Source organism: Pelophylax lessonae, assembly GCF_965119305.1.
Source record: "Pelophylax lessonae genome assembly, chromosome: 4".
NCBI classification, from domain to species: Eukaryota; Metazoa; Chordata; class Amphibia; order Anura; family Ranidae; genus Pelophylax; species Pelophylax lessonae.
Genome location: NC_138771.1, coordinates 497,428,496 through 497,447,037, shown reverse-complemented (window position 1 = coordinate 497,447,037; position 18,542 = coordinate 497,428,496). Strand labels below are relative to the sequence as shown.

Here is an 18,542-nt window from a genome sequence, read left to right as displayed (position 1 = left end):
GTATAGTATAGTATGCACTCAAAGTCAGGGCTCCTTTTATATGAATTACTGCATCATTGAGGCGTGGCATGGAGGTGATCAGCCTGTGGCAATGCTGAGGTGGTATGGAAGCCCAGGTTACTTTAATAGCGGCCTTCGGCTCATCTGCATGGCTGGGTCAGTTGTCTCTCAACTTCCTCTTGACAATACCCCACAGATTCTCTATGGGGTTTAGGTCAGGTGAGTTTTCTGGCCAATCAAGCACAGTGATACCATCCATGATCATTAAACCAGGTATTGGTACTTGTGGCAGTGTGGGCAGTTGCCAAGTCCTGCCTGAAAACAAAATCAGCATCTCCATAAAGCTGGTCAGCAGAGGGAAGCATGAAAGTGTTCTAGAATTTCCTGGTAAAGGGCTGCGCTGACTTTGGGCTTGATAAAACACAGTTGACCAACACCAGCAGATGACATGGCTGCCCAAATCATCACTGACTGTGGAAACTTCACATTGGACTTCATGCAACTTGGATTCTGTGCCTCTCCACTCTTCCTCCGGACTCTAGGACATTGATTTCCAAATAAAATGCAAAGTTTTCCACTGTCCATGATGATTTGGGGAGCCATGTCATCTGGTGTGGGTCCACTGTGTTTTATCAAGTCCAAAGTCAGCGCAGCCCTTTACCAGGAGTTCTAGAGCACTTCATGCTTCCCTCTGCTGACCAGCTTTATGGAGATGCTGATTTAATTTTCCATCGGGGCTTGGCACCTGCCCACACTGCCAAATGTACCAATACCTGGTTTAATGATCATGGTATCACTGTGCTTGCATGGCCAGCAAACTCGTCTGACCTTTATAAACTCCATGGAGAATCTGTGGGGTATTGCCAGGAGTAAGATGAGAGACACCAAACCCAACAATGCAGATGAGCTGAAGGTCCACTATTAAAGCAAACTGGGCTTGCATAACACCTCTGCAGTGCCACAGGCTGATCACCTCCATGCCACACTGCATTCATGCAGTATTTTCATGTAAAAGGAGCCCTGACCTTAAGTGCATACTCTACTATACTGTACATGGACACACGTTTCAGTAAGCCAACATTTCTGCATTAAAAATCCTTTTCTTTTTTATTGGTCTTATGCAATCTAATTTTCTGAGATGCTGAATTTTGGGTTTTTACTAGTTGTAAGCCATAATAATTAAAATGAAAAGAAAGAAATGCTTGAAATATATTACTCTGTGTGTAACACATCTATATAAAATACGAGTTTCACTGAATTACTGAATTAATCTAACTTTTTGATGCTTTTCTAATTTTATGAGAATGAGATGCACCTGTAGATGTCGATTGCAGTGTTAGTGAAAACCTACATATCAGTGTATCTTATGTTAATATGAAACTTCCATAAATCTAAGTCACCTCAAAAATATCAAGCCTTATTCCAGCTGCACAAAACAACACATTTAAAATTCCTGAAATCTTTTTTTTTTTTTTGTCTATAATCCTTATTGGATGACACCCAGCCTCACTCAAACTGTCATGGTCCCCCATCCCCTGTGGTGCTCTGGGGGACACTGGCTGGAGTGCACTGGTGGAGGTGCCAACCTCCGCCAGTCTGATGGTGCTAATGGCACACACATATCACCAATTTATGATGTGTGCCATTCTTCTCTGCCCTTAAATTGCAGCTGGATCACGAACTGGGATGAAGTTGGAGGACATGTGATCACAATCTAAACAGAGGGAAATTATGGGAAAAAAAAAAAAAAATCAAAGTGCAGGAAATTGGGAAGCAAGGGGTTAGGTATATAAAAAAATCACCTTGGAATTAGGCTTTTAATATATACAGTATTAACTCAAAATATACAGTATACTGCCCCAAAGAAAAAAAAAAACTTTGGCTTCTCTTTGAAAATTGTCAACCAAATATTTAAAGTCAAGACATTGCTTTTTCTATTAGTTTTGGATTGAATGAGGAGGAATTACTACCTCTGTCGGGTCTTTACTGTTTAATTATTTTTGAAGATTTCTCTTGTCACTTCTATCCTTGTTATAAATTATCACAAATGCAGGAAATGCTTGAAAAACTCTCCAATAGGAATAGATTGGGGAGAGGTTATATCTTTTTACAGGTTTTTTATTATTGTTGGTGACTTTTTGTCCTAGTGACACCTATTGCCATTATTTCTTCTGCTGGTATCACTAGCGCAGGAGATTACATTTTTCCTGGATGGGAACACAAAAAAAAGTTGAGCTCTATAACATGTACTTTTACAAATGTAAGCCCCCATTCACACTACCGCGACGCAACTTCGCACGAGCAGCGCGCCGCGACCTCGGAACGGCCGCCACAGACTTCATAAAATTGAAGTTTATGGCGGTCGCCTCCTGGTCGCCCCAAAGAAGCTCCGGACCCTTTTTCTAAGTCGGAGCGACTTGTGTCGCTCCTATTAGAACGGGTCCGCAGCTTCCCTATGGGAGGCGACCTGCGGCGACCTGTGAGGCGACCAGGTCGCCTCACAGGTCGCCCTAGTGTGAACCGGGACTTACACCCTACAGAGATTATTTTGCCATATCAGTATACCTGTTTAGACATTGTATCCATTGGGGTGTTATCAAATAAAACCATTAGTATAGAAAATGCCTAGTTCCATTTTTGAATTTTGAATTTCATGTTCCTGGATTACAGATTTGCTTGGGGCTGTCGGAAAGCAAAGTTTAAAGACACCTTTTTATTTCCTTGAATAGGATCTATCACAAGGCAATACACTGTGTACGAAGGCACAGACAGAAGCTTACAGATATTAGTCCTGGAGCAGTAACTCTGTGAATAAGTTCTGTTTGGCTGCCCCAGAAATAGTATGTGACATGTGACTTGGGGAATAGCTGCCTCTTTGACAGCACTACTTTCTGACAGTTTCAGTTTAATTGGCGCATGTCCCTCGGGTAGGGATGGAGACAGATGAAACATTAAGTAAATTCAGGATATATTGATATACTGCTCAGTGAAGCGAGAGGTCAGTTCCAGCAGCTTTGATTGCAGCCAGATACAGAAAGCTGTAAAATTCCCCCCTTCCCCCATAGAGTTCCTGTAGGCCTTAGTGGTTCAAGAAAATGTAGTCATAAATGATTCTTTAATGTAATAAAGTATCACTTATCTCTTTTAAGAAAGTGACCTATCTCTGTAAGCAGAATTGACATGGCTGCCTCCATTAACATATTAAACTATAACTACAAGCTCTGTACAAATTTGTATTTTAATGTTATTACAGTTAGGGTATTTTAATGTTTGAACCCTATATTATATTAAAGCTCAGGTTTAGCCTGTTTAACCCCCCGATTAAACATGCTAATTCAATGTTTCAATAAGACCTTTCCGTTTTTATTATTTACATTATTTAAGACTCAGTGACATCAGCACTGGATTGTCGTGATTCTCTATGCAATGCAGGCAGATCATGGCTGGTGGCAGAGTGCTGCACAAAGCTTCCTGAAAACATCACGGCACCCTTCCTCAGTACTGCTCTGAGCCCTCAGCCCTGATGCAAGCAGTGGGCCTGCCCCTGGGAGGAGTTATGTAACTTTCAAAATGTCTTGATGGGCAAGAGTGGGCAATCCTAGGCAGGCTTCAATTGTATAAAGTCCACCCATATGTGATTCTGAGCCTCTATGATTAAAACCATGGAAATCCAATGAATGAAAGCTCACAGTGTGCAGTGAATGCAGAGTAATGCATTTCAATCCAAGAGAGGAGCCTGTACAACTGTGCTATACCGAAGGTAAGTGTGGAATTCAGCTTTAAAGTGGTTCTAAAGGCAGATGGGGTTTTTCTATTCCCTTAGGCCCCTTTTACACATAGGGACTGTTCATTTCATCAGTTCAGTAATGTTTTTTCAAAGAGAAAAAAAACGGATGAAGTTTACATCAGTTTGTCATCAGTTTTTCATCTGTTTTTTTTACACCCTCTAGCTAGAGTCCTTTACCACTGAGTACACGAGCCATTGTTCAAGCAAAAAAGGACCACTTTTTCGTCCAATCCGTTTTTTAAATGGAATAAAATTAAGACTTTGATCCGTTCCAAAAAACGGATGTTGACGGAAGCAGATGTAAACGGATGTAAATGAATGATCATCCATTTACATCCGTTTTTCCATAGAAATACATTGATGTCCGTTTTTCATGCGTCAACGAATGAATGATAAACGGTCCGCATGTGTGAAAGCGGCCTAAAGGTAACAAAAGAAAACCTTCTGTTTTCAGCTTCCTCTCCTCCCTTCCTTTATACTTACCTGAGCTAGATCTCAATTCAGCGCTGTGCCCAGGAGCTGTGGCTTTCTCCCTCCACACTGCCTTAGAGGCAACAGCGGGAGCCATTGGCTCTTGATGCTGTCAACCACAATCTGTCAGGAGAGAGTGGGGGTCGGGGCCGAGTGTGCTGTGTGTCTGTGGACACATATAGCACGTTTCGGGATCAAGCCTGCGCAAGTGCCCCCATAGCAAGTGGCTATGTGTATTTCTGTAGGGTTCTCAAGGAAATTCTTTTGTTCGATCTCAGGGATAAATTAAAACTGAATTCCAGGCTTCCCTTCAGGCTTGCCCAGTTGTATAGGCTTCTTGCCTGTTCTGTAATTTCTTACTCCGTTTTCACTGCACACTATGAGCTTCACACAATATTCATTGGAAGCTGCAGCAAATCGGATGCATGCCTCATTTCTGTGTCAGCTAGGCTTTACTTTGCCTAGGATTGCCTACTCCTCCAGACAGATATCCAACCATCAAGGCATTTTGATATTTGCCAACCCCTCCTTAGAGCTAGCCCACTGCTTGCATCAGGGCTTTGGGTTCTTAAGAGAAGTACTGAGTGCTGTGATGTTTTTAAGAAGCTATGTACAGCACTCTACTGGCCCTTTCCACAACCCATGTTCTGCCTGAATTGCACAAGTACAGAGACCGAGGGATGATGTCACTAAAACTAAATAAAACAAGGTATGTAATGAAACAGGCTACCTTTATCATACACTGCTGGACACAGGAATCTATTCCTACACCATAGGTTATATGCCACTACCTTCGGGTGATTGGACACTGGCAAAAAGAGCATTGCTGGGTCTGCACTCAGGTGTCTCCATAAAACCCCGGCCCTCTTTGAGGCTCCAGCTTTTTTGATAGTGTCTTTACCTGATGAAAGCCTTCTCGTTTTAGATATGTTTTTCCTACTACCTTTTACCCAGGGTTAACTACCTCCTTCAACTGACCCCCCTATTATCATCTGGCTTCTTACTGCCCTCATGGCTCATTAACTGTGACCCTTAAACATGCCTTAGGAACCATACCCTGACTCTGTAGTCACAGGGCTTGCCTGAAATGTTTGCTTCAGGCGTTGGTTTCTGTATTCGGTGTTCACCCTGGCACATGGTGCAGTGAGTGTACTTAGCCCCAGGGTCCTATACAGGTCCAGAGCTATGGTCCATTCCTATGGCACTAAGACCCTGAAGACCCCTCTGAGGGTATGCCCACCATGACGGACGAAGCCTGGACCCTGGATGGGACCAGAAAGGTGGACATGGTAAGACACAATTTCCCTGAAGCCTTTATTATACATGTTCCTGGCTAAAATATCTTGATGGCCTTACTCTATTCACACAAGTTGTTTAGAGGGTACAGGTGCTATCTAGCCTATTGGGTTACTTTACTATTCTGTTCACCTATTTAAAGTTGGTGGTTGTTTTCTACCTTCCAGCTATAGATGTAGTGTTTATATGGTTCTTAGCTGCAGACCACCTGCTGTCTTTTTTTTTCCTGAAAATGCAAGAAGATCCTTTGCCACACCACCTGTTGCACTACTCCAAAAGGAAACTGCCATTGGAGCTCTTTTGGTGCCCCAGTTACAACCTTTCCCTGAGACTGGACATGCTGAACCCCCTTATTCACATCCATCTCCATCTATGAATACTGGCAGGGCAGTTCGTTCACTTAGAGGGGGATTACATGAGCTTGGGAGCTTAAACACACAGGACAGACAGCAGTTAGTCAACCGCAGGCTCAGAGGAAATTATTTTTTTTATGAAGTTACTAGTGGTTTCCTCACTTTGGAACAAGATCTAGCACAGACAACTTTCCAACCCCATAAATCCAACTCCCTTACAGGTGTGCTGCATGTGACCTGTTTGACTTAGACTACCACAATGTCTGACCTATTCCAGAAGCTATAGCCACTTCTGGAATCAGAGGGGACTATCAACTGCAGGTGTGCTTCTGTGTCACCCCCTCCCCCCTATGCCAATTATAACTCTCCCGAAACAATAAAATTGCCTGGTGCACCAGCTGCGACATAAACCAAGGGGGATGTAGATCTTCTGTCATGGGAGCTTAAAGATTTCCTCCACTGTTTTTTTATTAATGTATTTTTATTAGTTTTAAAAAAGAACATACAAAACATATACTTTAAGAGAACAGTTGGCCTAGCATCCCACCGCCAACAGGGCTTGGTGCAGCTCACCAGTTAGAAAAATGAAGAAAATAATCTTATAGTACAAAAATATTTATCATATAGAAAACACAGCCAAATTGGCCTTGTAAGGGCCACTTATTTAAGTACTCTTTATAGTGGAGTGGTCGCGCAGGTTCCAAAACCAAGTGTGACCAAAAAGGGCACAAGCAGTGCCATAGTAAAAAGAGAATACAATTGGAATAGGAAGAAAAATTAACAAACAAAAGTAGAACCCCCAGAAAAAAAAATGACCTGAATATTGGGAGATGTACCTTAACAGCGTAATCACAATGAAAGTGGTCATAAAAGGTATCATAAAAGAGAGCAACAGGGCAAGGGTAAATATAGAAGACTAATCATCATAGCGATGCAGCAGGGTCAAAAACAAAAACAGGTACCAAAAGAGTAACAGGAAACTTAGGCATTGGTGGAGAGGCTGTCAAGCCAGGTCTGCCAGACAGACCCTCTCCTCCACGGTTTAAAGAAGTTACTTCCTTTTCCATATGCTGGTTCCTGTTGATTCATTGATCAAGGCAGTTCTTAGTATCAAAGATAGCAATCTGGATAAATACGCTTGCTGCTGCTCAGCACTTACATGCTGTAAGAAGAGGACCTACTCTAGAAATCCCTTTCCCACTCTGGATCAGACAGGTTGGGCCTTATACAATTATTGGTCAAGCTCAGAGGCGTTATTTCCCCCTCTTGATAATTTTGAAACCTTGCATCCTTTTATGCAAAATTCAACAAAGCTGGACCTTATGGTGTTTAATGATGACACTACCAATCCTACTGAGGGTACCACCTCCTTTAGAGACTCAGTGGGTAGGCACTATCTTCTATAAATGTATTTTGCACGAACAGGACCAGGTCTGCGCCCTGCAGCCGTCACCTTAGTGATGGCCCAAATCTTGGCTAACTGAGCTTAAAAATTCATGATGACCTTTCTCTTGAGATAGAAAACTTTTTCTTTACTCCAAGTTGCAACTTCGATGCCATTGATGTGGATGCCATGAAGAACCAGATTTGTCAGATCTCCAGAATGTCTTTACTTTCTGTCAATATGCACAGAATCCTATTGCTTAAATGGTTAGTTCACCTTTTTAGAAAAAAAATGGTTGCTGTGCTCTCCTTGCTTCTCTAGTTGTGTTCTGTTTCTACTCACTTGGAAAAGAACAAGATTCCATAACCCTATTCTCATTTATCTTTACAATGGGTGTTCGTCCTCCTTTTCTTACTCAGGAAAGGATTTCAGGGCTTCCTAACCCCTACATAAAACTCCTGTCCTTTTAAGACCGCATTCACATTGATCCGACTTGTCAGCCTGACATGTCGCGGTCCGTCACGCTCCCATTGTGTAGTACAGGAGCCGTACTAATAGGAGCGACACAAGGCGCTCCGACTTAGAAAAAGGGTCCTGTACTACTTCGGGGTGACCTGGAGGCGACTTGCATAGACATTAATTTTATGAAGTCCGCGTAAGTTGCGCCGGTCGCACTGCACGCGACTTCACAGGTCGCCCCCTTAAGTCGGAGCGACCTAGTGTGAACCGAGCCTAAAGGTTTACATACACAAGATACATTGTTACGATTAGTTTGGTAGTCGGGCTTCCACAAGGTGCCAATTGACACAGCCATTTGTCCAAACTATAGTTAGACTTGTAAAGACTCCTGCACAGTTGTGGCAACATCTGATTCCAGAGAAATTCTTCCCCTCCATCAGTCATTTTGTGGGTTTCTTTCCTTACTGTCAACTTTTCCCTGTAAACCTTTTCTTACTGATGTGAATGACCTGAACTACCATTCACTATGTCCATGGGTTGCTAGATTATCAGCATTTTTCTCAGTCACTGGGATAACCAGTGGGGTCCCTCAAGGTTTGCTGCTATAGGCCTCCAAACATCTAAAACCTGACAGCTGCTGTTGTCCATACTCCACAAAGGTTGTGCCTACACAATGTGGAAAGTGTTTTTTTCCAGACATATTGTTGTCTATGTAATATCTTCACTTTAGACAACCTCTTCAGCTCTTCATTTACATAACCTAGAACCTTACTACCACATTCTGCCAAAGATATGACCTCTTTGGCCTAACCCACAGGCCTTGTTCTGAACTCCAACACACCTTTATTCCTATCCCTTCTATGCCTGCAGTTCGTGAATTACAGTTTCCACTTAAGATGTTTAATCTGGCCTCCCCTGCCTAGGTCTCAACATCAGTACAGGATATGCAATTAATTGTATTAAAAACTTGTTTAAATCCGCCTGATCCCAGGCTTTCTTGGATGTTTCCACCTATTGTCCACAGTAGCTTTGGCACTTGCCTACACGCAGCCATCCTCATTAGCCTATAAATTCATGAAAGCATGGGCAGGCAATTTCCTATTATCCTTAGCACTAGGATATATTCCTTATGTTAGTCCATTCCATTTTTATGTTGGACGTCCCCCTTTACATCACCATTTGGCCACAAGATGTTTCTCCAGCTTGGTAATCTTTGGGAAAACAGCTCCCCCTAGTGGGCTAATGAAAAACCTCAGCGTTTTCTCCTACGGTGAGGTGTTTCTACTGTTAACAGTTTTGTTTTGAGGCCCGTTGGCTTTGTTTTTTTCCTGTGAGCCTGTTTCTACTGTTTAGCTGTCCTATTGCCCACCCTTTGATTATTGCTTTTGGGTGTCCTATGATCTATGAATTGATTCCTGGGTCCTGTTCTGTTTAAAAAAGAAATGAGGAATTTTGACATACCTGCAAATTCCTGTACCTTGGAGTACAGTACAGGACAGAGGTCCCTTCCCTCTCTTCTTTGTAATTTCTCTGTTGCTGGCAAACAAAAATGGAGCCTCACGGAGTGGGTGGGGTTAGATGGGGACATTAGCGGGCGGACGTAGCGAAGCTTTTGCCAGTGGCCAATCACCTGAAGGTAGCAACATATAACCCATGGTCTATGAATTTATTCTGGTGTCTTGTCTTGTATTTAAAAAAAACGAAATTTACAATTATGTCAAAACTCCATAATTTCCTGGTTCTTTGACAACCATACTAGAAACAGGAGGTGCAGTTGTTACTGGGACAATAAGGTACTAAAAGAAACACAGGATTGTCAGAAAGTTCCAACACCTTCCTCACTTTACTAAAAATGTGTGTTTTTGTCCATTTCCTCATTGGAGAGATTTCCAATCACTTCTTGTCTTGAAAGAAAGTAAGAGGAAAGCTCCCTAATAGGCACACAGGCCTCAGTAAAAATCTGATAGCGGCTGTACTCCTCCCGACTAAAGCTAAAATAAAACTTTTTCAATGGAGTTGTGCTTTAAAGACTACACATATTGTGAGCATAATTTAGACACAAACACAAGTCCACCCAAAACGAATGATTTAGTTTTAAGGCTGTTCACTAATCAGCAGTCTTTTGCTCATTAACTTCAACTGGGGGACCAAAGCCAGCCATATCCCTCCAGCTGAGCAATTGTGTTCTCTCGGCGGCCTGGGGAACAGTCCCTGCAGGAAGAACACAGTGATTATTGCTAGCGGCTATAGTCGCTGGCAATCACATCCTAAAAATCCAACTTGCTCCCCATACATAGTTTAGATCCCAGCCGGTCCCTGAGATTCGAAAAGTCTATGTCCAGCTTAAGAGCTCAGGTGCAAAATGAACATGTGTTATATGGGAGGTGCTGTTGCAGTAGGTATCAATGGTCGCACCTCCTGTAAGAATCAAAAGTTCAGTTTGTTTTATGTGCAGGCTCAGACCTCACACAGCCCTCTGCTCTTCTGAGGATGCTTATGAGCTGAGGCTTGTAGATTGCTAATCAGTCTCCATTTGTGTATAAGTGGTAAGAGTTAATTGTGTGCCTTGTAACATGTACAAATGAATATTTGCAATCATTGTCTTGTGTTCCTGCCCCAATTCATTGTTTTTTATGACTCATTTTGCTCCGTACAGATTGGGCAAGTCAAGCAGGAACTCTCTCGTAAGGACACGGAGCTATTGGCACTACAGACCAAATTGGAGACCCTCAACAACCAGTTTTCTGACAGCAAGCAGCATGTGGAGGTCCTGAAGGAATCACTTACTGCAAAGGAGCAGCGGGCAGCTATTTTGCAGACTGAGGTAAGAAACAAAAACAATGGAATGTTACTATAGGACCCACTAAGCACATTTTCACCTTTTGCTCAAACTGTTATTCTGTGGCCTTGACATTACAGTGGCATGAGGTACAGAGGGTCTTATGTTGCGATGATGTCACCAGTTTTCAGTGAACTGACTGTACACTAAAATGTTTCCCTTACCTATAGTTTTCTTTATTTATTAAAGAGCCAACAAAGGATAAGTTCACTTTTGGTAATCTGTTAAATGGTAACATGTTATTTTTGACACCCTAAATACAAGTGTAACATGTTACACACGGCTGCATCATTTATTCACAAAGTTTTGTGAATGAATGAACTACAACTTCTATCTGCCATTTCGGCAGATGGCTTGTAGTTCCCAATGAACTACGAGGACACTGGGGAGCGCTCTCATAGTTCATTGATCTTCCTGCAGTAATGTCTGCCCTTATGGAAGGTACGGGCAGACAGCTATGCTGAAAGTCTGCAGGAGCCTGACATTGCACCCGCAATCAGCTGATTATGAGTGCAATGCATTGCAGGCTCCAGAAAAAATAAAAAATAAATGCATATTTTCTTACCTGCAAATAAAAATGCATATATTATTTTTAAAAGGTGAACTTAGCCTTTAAGTAGAACAGCTAATCAATTACAGACTGGCACTGGAAACTTCAGGTTGAAAACTAAAACTTTGACTCTTGGTTGGCAGTTACAGGGCAATACTGGATGTGTTGTGGTTTTTCCTGGCATTTTGATACAAGATTTAACATGGCTGCAACACTTATCAATAATGTATGTTCTGCTTGAAGGTTGATGGACTGGAGGCTGTGTTGATAGTTGTACATGTAGTCAGCAGGTGGGGCCTTTAAGATTGGGGTTAGCATACATTGGCTATGAAATCAATCAATTATACACTGAAGTATAAGTGATAAAATCAATCATATAAAAACATCTGTAACGTTTACAAAAACACATACAGGTACAGTGATAATAGTTAAAGAGGAGCTCCACCCAAAAGGGCAAGTTTCTCTTTAAGAACTTGTCCCCCACTCTTCTTGAAGAATTGGTACTCTTGAGGAGCAGGGAGGGAGCAGGCACCCGATTTTGACAGCTACCCGCTCCCACTTACGCTCAGACCAACTAGACGATCAGAGCAGAAGTTCTCCTCCCTCCTTTCCCCTGCTGTCTTCTGGGACATGCGACAGGTCCCAGAAGACTGTATCCACCATTCACGATGCGCAGCGCTGCTCGCGCTGTGGGCACCCGACTGTAAAGGCGCAAGCTGTCACAGCCCAGGTACCCATAGTGAAGATGCCGAGGAAGCAAGACAGTGGGTGAAGCCGACTGGGGTGAGCACACCACTGGATTGTGGGACAGGTGAGTGGCTGTTTTTTTAAAAGTCAGCAGCTACAGTTTTTGTAGCTGCTGACTTTTATTTTTTTGCACAGGAGACTGATAAATAAAGTCCATGATAAATAAAGTAATGCAAATGTCCTTACACTCGGGTTGATTTCCTTTTTTTTTTTTTTTTTGGTCAAAGATTAATTTAACAAGCTGAAGTTAGAAGCTGATTGGCTACCATGGACAGCCACACCAGATTTTGCACTCTCCAGTTTAGTAATTCAACGCCACTGTTCCTTCAATTTCCAGTGCTATGTGTTGTATGGACAATAAGTAAGGGCTCACCAAAATATTTTAACCTCTTATAATTGAGTCAAACAACACTTTCCTAATAGGGTTTTGATTAGACGGCTTCCAGGTGTACCTCCTCTTTAGGCTTTAGGTAGGATCCAGCATACCACTTCCTTCCTGTGGTGGATCCTGCCTAAAGCCTAAACCTGAAAGAGGAGGCGAGCTTTTAACTATTCTTTATAGAACACAGAGCACTGTGTTGGAATATTCTGGGAATTGAAGAAGTAATGTGTCTCAAAGACGTTTGAATCACTTTATTTATCATGGACTTCACTGTTACACTGTACCTGTATAGATTTTTGTACACTTTATTGATTTTATAATATGATTGATTTTATCACTTAAACTTTATGGATATACTGTGTGTTCATTTTAGTATATGATTGATTTCCTAGTTAGTGCTAGTATTTATGCGATTGTTGTGGTGTTTATTTTCACCAGCAACTGGCTAACTAATTGAAGGTGCTAGTTACTGTTATCATTTTAGCATGGTATCTATATTGTTTACATTGGCTTTACCTAGCATGCAGAGCAAAATCCGTTGCCCTTAAAAACAGATCTAAACCCTTAAATTACCATTACAGATGAATGCGCTTGAAGCAGTTTTGGTTGGCTCCAGTGACAGTAGTTTAGCTTTAGGGCAGAATTTACCCAGTAAAGTTAGGAGGATATTGGCTAGGGTTAAAGTGGAACCTCAGGATCCCCCCTATCCCCCAAAGCCCTGCCCCAAGTGTTCTCTATTTGAAAAAAAAAAACCAAAAAAACTTTACATTTCTTCTTCCTCCTCATCCTCCAGCAGCAGCACAGGGAGGGCATTCTTCCAGGATCACTCACATAATGACATGTTAATGCCACTCAGACCTGGATTACTGTGAACCCAATCTGCCTGATAACACTCCCCCTAGAGGGTGTGTAAACAAAATGTTCGGCTCACAGGAATTCAACAGAATTATATGACTGTTTCTGAAGCGTCCCGCCAGCAATTGGACTGCTGAAGAAGTCGCAGACAGCGCTGGAGCGTGGAAAGGATAAGTAGAGATTGACAATAATTTTTTTGTAAGGAGGGGTTGACAGGGAACCAATAGAAAAGAGTTCTACTTTAAGCGGGTGTGATCTTTCTATAGGTGGATGCACTTCGATTGCGCCTGGAGGAGAAGGAGACCATGCTGAATAGAAAGACGAAACAGATCCAAGAAATGTCTGAAGAGAAAGGCACCTTATCTGGCGAGATCCATGACCTCAAGGACATGCTGGATGTCAAGGAGAGGAAAGTCAATGTGCTGCAGAAGAAGGTGAGAAATATTGAGATATGAAATGTTGGGGGGCTACACCTGTACTTTGTAAAGTACACTATACAGCCAGACATATGTGTACACATCTCCAATTAATTGGGTTTAGGTGTTTCCAGTGAAGAATATTGTTAATTCTACAGCATACAAAGACATTTTAGACGATTGTGTTCTTCCAGCATTGTGTTTTGAGGAAGTCTCTTTATTGTTCCAGCATGACTGTGTCCCTGTGTGCAAAGCTAGCTTCATAAAGACATGTTTTGATTAGTTTGTGTGGATATATGCATGAACAAGAGACAAAGGACAAACAAAAACGAACACAGTGACAAGACAATTGGGACTTTATATGAGGCAATGCCCATCCAAGGCTAATTGTCTCCATCCCTAATTAGGTATATATATGGGGAAAGGAGGAATAAAATGGGTAGTTTGGAAAGGTACAAAGGGATCGGCGTATTGGGTATAATGTGTAATAATATATAAATATCCATAACGTAATATTGGTATTACTTCTAAGGAAGCCGATAACCCAATAATTTTAGTAGGATAGACCGAGAAGGGGGGGAAAAAGTGGGACTTTGTGTGAGGTGTGTGGAGTCGGTGGGCATGATAGATGAGTACAGTCACCTGACATACAGTAAAAGATTTAATAACATATATAAAGCTCATAAAATGACATGAACAGAACATGCATGATACATGAAGTTACATACATGTGACATACAGTCAAAAAGGCAATGAGGAACATCTTAGATGCAGAATCATACAAAATTGGTGAAATATACATTGGGATAGAGGTCATTGACGATATACTCTATAAAATCCAATAATAAAATATTGTAGGGGGACACATCTATGTTGGGCTCGACGCGTTTCGTGGGCATCCCCACTCATCAGGAGCAGATGCATCTCAAGTTAGTATTCAAAATAGGGTCAGTCTAAAAAAGGTAATATGGACAGTAATCCAAAAGCCAAGAAGTCTATTGGTGTGGAGGAACTTTGGTGGCTCTACTGAACACTTTTGGAATGAATGGGAACACCCACTGTGAGCCAGGTGTTCTCATCCATCATCAGTACCTAACCTCCAAAATCTTGTGAAATGCTGTCCTAGGAGATTGGAGAACATTATAGCCACAAGAAAGGAGGGCAGGTTGGCAACTTATATTAATACCTATGATTTTTGAATTGGATGCTTAGCAAGCTCATATAGGTGTGATGGCCTGGTGTCCACAAACTTTTGGCCATAAATTTTGTTCATTTGTTTATTTCTTACATTCGTTTATATAGCGCCAACAATATACACAACACTTTACCTATTAAATTACATCAGCCCTGCCCTTTAGGAGCTTACAATCTCAGGTCCCTTTCTCACGTGTGTGTGTGTGTGTGTGTGTGTATATATATATATATATATATATATATATATATATATATATATATATATATATATATATATGTGTATGTATATATATGCACGCAATTTAAATTGGAGCCAGTAAACCTACCAGCATGTCTTTGGAGTGTGGGAAAAGCCCCTCAAAAATTACTTGTTACTTGGATGTGTCCAAATGAAAACGAAAAAATTCAATCCTCAAATATTTATCAATGCAATAAATGGGCTGCCAGCTAAACACTAAGGCTGGGTTCACACTATTGTGAGTTGGATGTGGTTTTCTCCGCATCCAATTCTATTTCAGGAGATTGTGACCGGCTCTCTATTGAGCCGGTTCACCTATCTCCGGAGCAGCTACGGTGCAAATTGCACAGAGTCCTGTGCGTTTACTGGTCTGTTTCAGGTCTGAATTCAGCCAAAAATTCAGACTGAAATTGGATCTAAAATGGTGAACAGGGACGCACCGGACCCCTGCTGTGAGCCGCTACGTGTGGCAGTGTGAACCCAGCCTAAATAGGGGATTCCACTCCACACAGGTTTATATTCATTGGGTGGAATGGAATCACCTATTTTTATAGTGTTACTCGGATATCTCTGGTATAGTGGTCACTGTTGCAGAGCAAGCATGAAGGCAGTAAATTCATATAGAACCTGGATCTCCAGATGGGTGTAATTTATACAGGTCAGTGAATTGGAAAGTGGTGAAGCCACTGAGATAATCTGCTTATCAGAAAACTAGCATCGCCAGACGAGGTATTGGTCTCGATACAGGTTTTCTTTTTTGTGCACCTGTGCCCAGATTATGGACATTATAGTGGAACTTTAGTCAAAAAATTAAGTCCTGTTAGGTTACTGCATGCTGGCCCCTTTTGCAGGTATAGCTATGTACAACATTTAAAAAGTGCCTATACTGTTTAAAATCCAGTAAGGCACTGTCTCACCCTGCTGTGCACTGCCTCAGTTGTCCTGTATTATCGGCACTGTACCAATAATCCAAAAATCACTAGATGCTGATCTGCTCACAGCCTCACAGCCTAAAGTTTTACTGCTGCTGAGGGGGGGGGGGGGGGAGAATCCAGTCTGTGCCAAGGGAACACAGATTAGGGAGAAAGTAATAAAAAGCAGGACAGTGACAGGACAAACTCTGCTGCCTGGGGGACCGAGAGTTACAATTACGAGGACAGTGTCTTATCTTAGCTCCCTGATATTCTCTCCTTTCTCCCACAGCAGGCAGCCTGGGACCAAACAGTCACCTACTGCTGATCTTCCCTCTAGCTGAGCAAAAGCATACAATCAAGGTGGAAATCCACACATTTTAATTACAGAAAGTTTAGCCCGAACAAGCTATTTAGACTGAAACTTAAGTTGGATATCAGTTTTAAAGTGACCTTGTCACAATTTATAATTTTTTTTTTTTAAAGCCTTACCTGTGGAAGAGGGAAGTAAATGCTCACCTTTCCCAGTGTTGATGTATATGATACAAGCATCCTAAAAGTGAACTTCTGAATGAAATACATCTTTCTATTCAGTAAGTTGGAAAGCACTGAAGTTAGAGGATCAGTATAACAGCCTGGTTACTAGATTTTTCGGAAGGAAGGTTCAGAGACTGCAAGAAATTGTATTTTTCGCAATATAGCTTTCCTTTAATATCCCTGTCTGAGCCATATCACCCCTGTAGGTGGTCAGTGTCTTACTGCTTTTGTGGAGAGTGGTGTGTTTTCTTTGACTACTAGATGGCGCTCTTCATTCACAGGTTTGTGAGACACTGCCAGTAATGTCCCCCTGCATGTGATTCACTGTGCTGATTTTAATACTCTATGTAATTTAAAGTGGAGCCTAAAAATTCTTAGCCAAAATGTACAGAATGTTACTGTTACAATAGACCTTTCTTCCAGAGGAAATTCTCTTTGTAATCTGCCTGAATCTCAGCTGCCTTTCATCCTGGCTTCTCTTAGGTTTCTTTCACATGGCTATAAAAATATTACTAATGTTATTCAAGACAAGTATGCTTCAATAACTTATTTTTTTCCCTGTGTTCATACTTAATTTACGTGCTTACAAACACATGTATACATGCTTTTAAACTCATAAGCGTGTAAGCTAATGCTCTTAGATAGAGGCAGATTTGTGGATTCTCGGTTATGGGTCTGAATTCAGTGCATGTTTATGCACCTGTGTAAATGGCTCCATTGAAAACATTGCAGCTGTGTTCAGATCCGAAATTAAAAAACACTTGTATATGCATTTTTTTTACAGTCGTGTGAATGAAGCTTTACTGTTTAGATGACATCATCCTCTCTATCACATTATCCTTTGGCATGTTGCATGGTTTCCATGACTGCAGAGGGGACATGCATTACTGGGAGTGTGGAGAAGGGGAAGGCATTGTTTGCCATTAGAACAGAAAAAGGGGTAGAACCTAGAACAGAAAAAGGGGTAGAACCTGTACCAGGTACTTTTTCTGCAGTCTGTGACCCCACTGGAAAGATCTTTCACTTTCTGTTTAGACAGGTAGTAATTGGCAATCTCTCCCGTGGCCACAGATTGCAACAAAACTCTTCTCTCTTTATCTATCATTAACGGACATGACAACATTTTATACTTCATGTTCATGAACCGTGGATTATACTGCTACCTGAGCAGCACCTCTCTTCTGCTTCTACATGAGTTGTCTCCACTTTGAGTAAAATTGGAAAGAGAGCTCTGTTGGGGTTGGTATTGGGCTTTAAAGGAGATCTTTTCTTAGTTTAAGATCTGTGTTACTGTTCTAATTTCCTTAAAAGGTTTTAGACATACTTATTTCCTCATTCTTGTATACTTCACTTTTTTCTGCTGGAAGTCCTGCCACATATAACCAGACAGTATAGCTGTTATTCATAGTCTAAAGCATCGCGTGTGTTAAATTACACCCACGTCTTTGTTAAGTGCTGTGGGGTCTAGTTGTTATCCCCCCTCTCTGTCTGAGTCCTGCTGTGTGTAGGAGCATAGGTGTGTAGGCTTATGCCTAGTACACACGCTCAGAAAATAGGACTAAAATTATCACTTTCAAATCGATCATATGATAATCCGATTAGTACACAGCTTTCAAGAGCCAATCACGACAGTTCATGCAAAATTATCTAAAGGGACAAACAAAAAAATTTCTCTTACGATACCAGAATAAAGGATTTTCGTTAAATCGGTACAGTATTAGTTCGGAAAAAAAAAGAATTCGGAAGACAAAGACCACGCATGCTGGGAAACTAAAGAATACAATGCAACACATTACATGACTTCCGAAGTTGTATTTCGTCGTACGAGAATTTTCATAATTTTAGTAACCTTCTTTTTCGATTTAAGGCTTGCAGAAAAACATAAAATGGACGATCATTTGTCCGATATTTTCATTGTGTACATGAGGCTTAGGAACGAAAGGAAAGCTGTGTTCAGAGAATTACACTGCATGGCCAAAAGTTGGTGGACAAGTGGTCATCATACCTAATATGAGCTTGATAGACAAGCCATTCCAAAACCATGGGCATTAAAATGGCATTGCTCTCCTTTGCTGGTTTAACAACCCCCACCCTCTTGGGAAGACTTTCCACAAGATTTTGGA

At 41.6% G+C, this 18,542-nt stretch overlaps 1 protein-coding gene across 13 annotated transcripts in view; it reads left to right on the top strand.

The window, feature by feature from the left end:
- ERC1 (ELKS/RAB6-interacting/CAST family member 1) overlaps positions 1-18,542 on the top strand; it is a 468,899-nt gene that overhangs the window by 188,614 nt on the left and 261,743 nt on the right. For all 13 annotated transcript variants that reach the window (XM_082255729.1, XM_082255727.1, XM_082255726.1 and 10 more), the window contains 2 exons: positions 10,407-10,574; positions 13,390-13,557. In XM_082255729.1, coding sequence (XP_082111855.1) covers positions 10,407-10,574; positions 13,390-13,557 — 336 coding nt within the window. The remainder of the gene's footprint in view (positions 1-10,406; positions 10,575-13,389; positions 13,558-18,542) is intronic.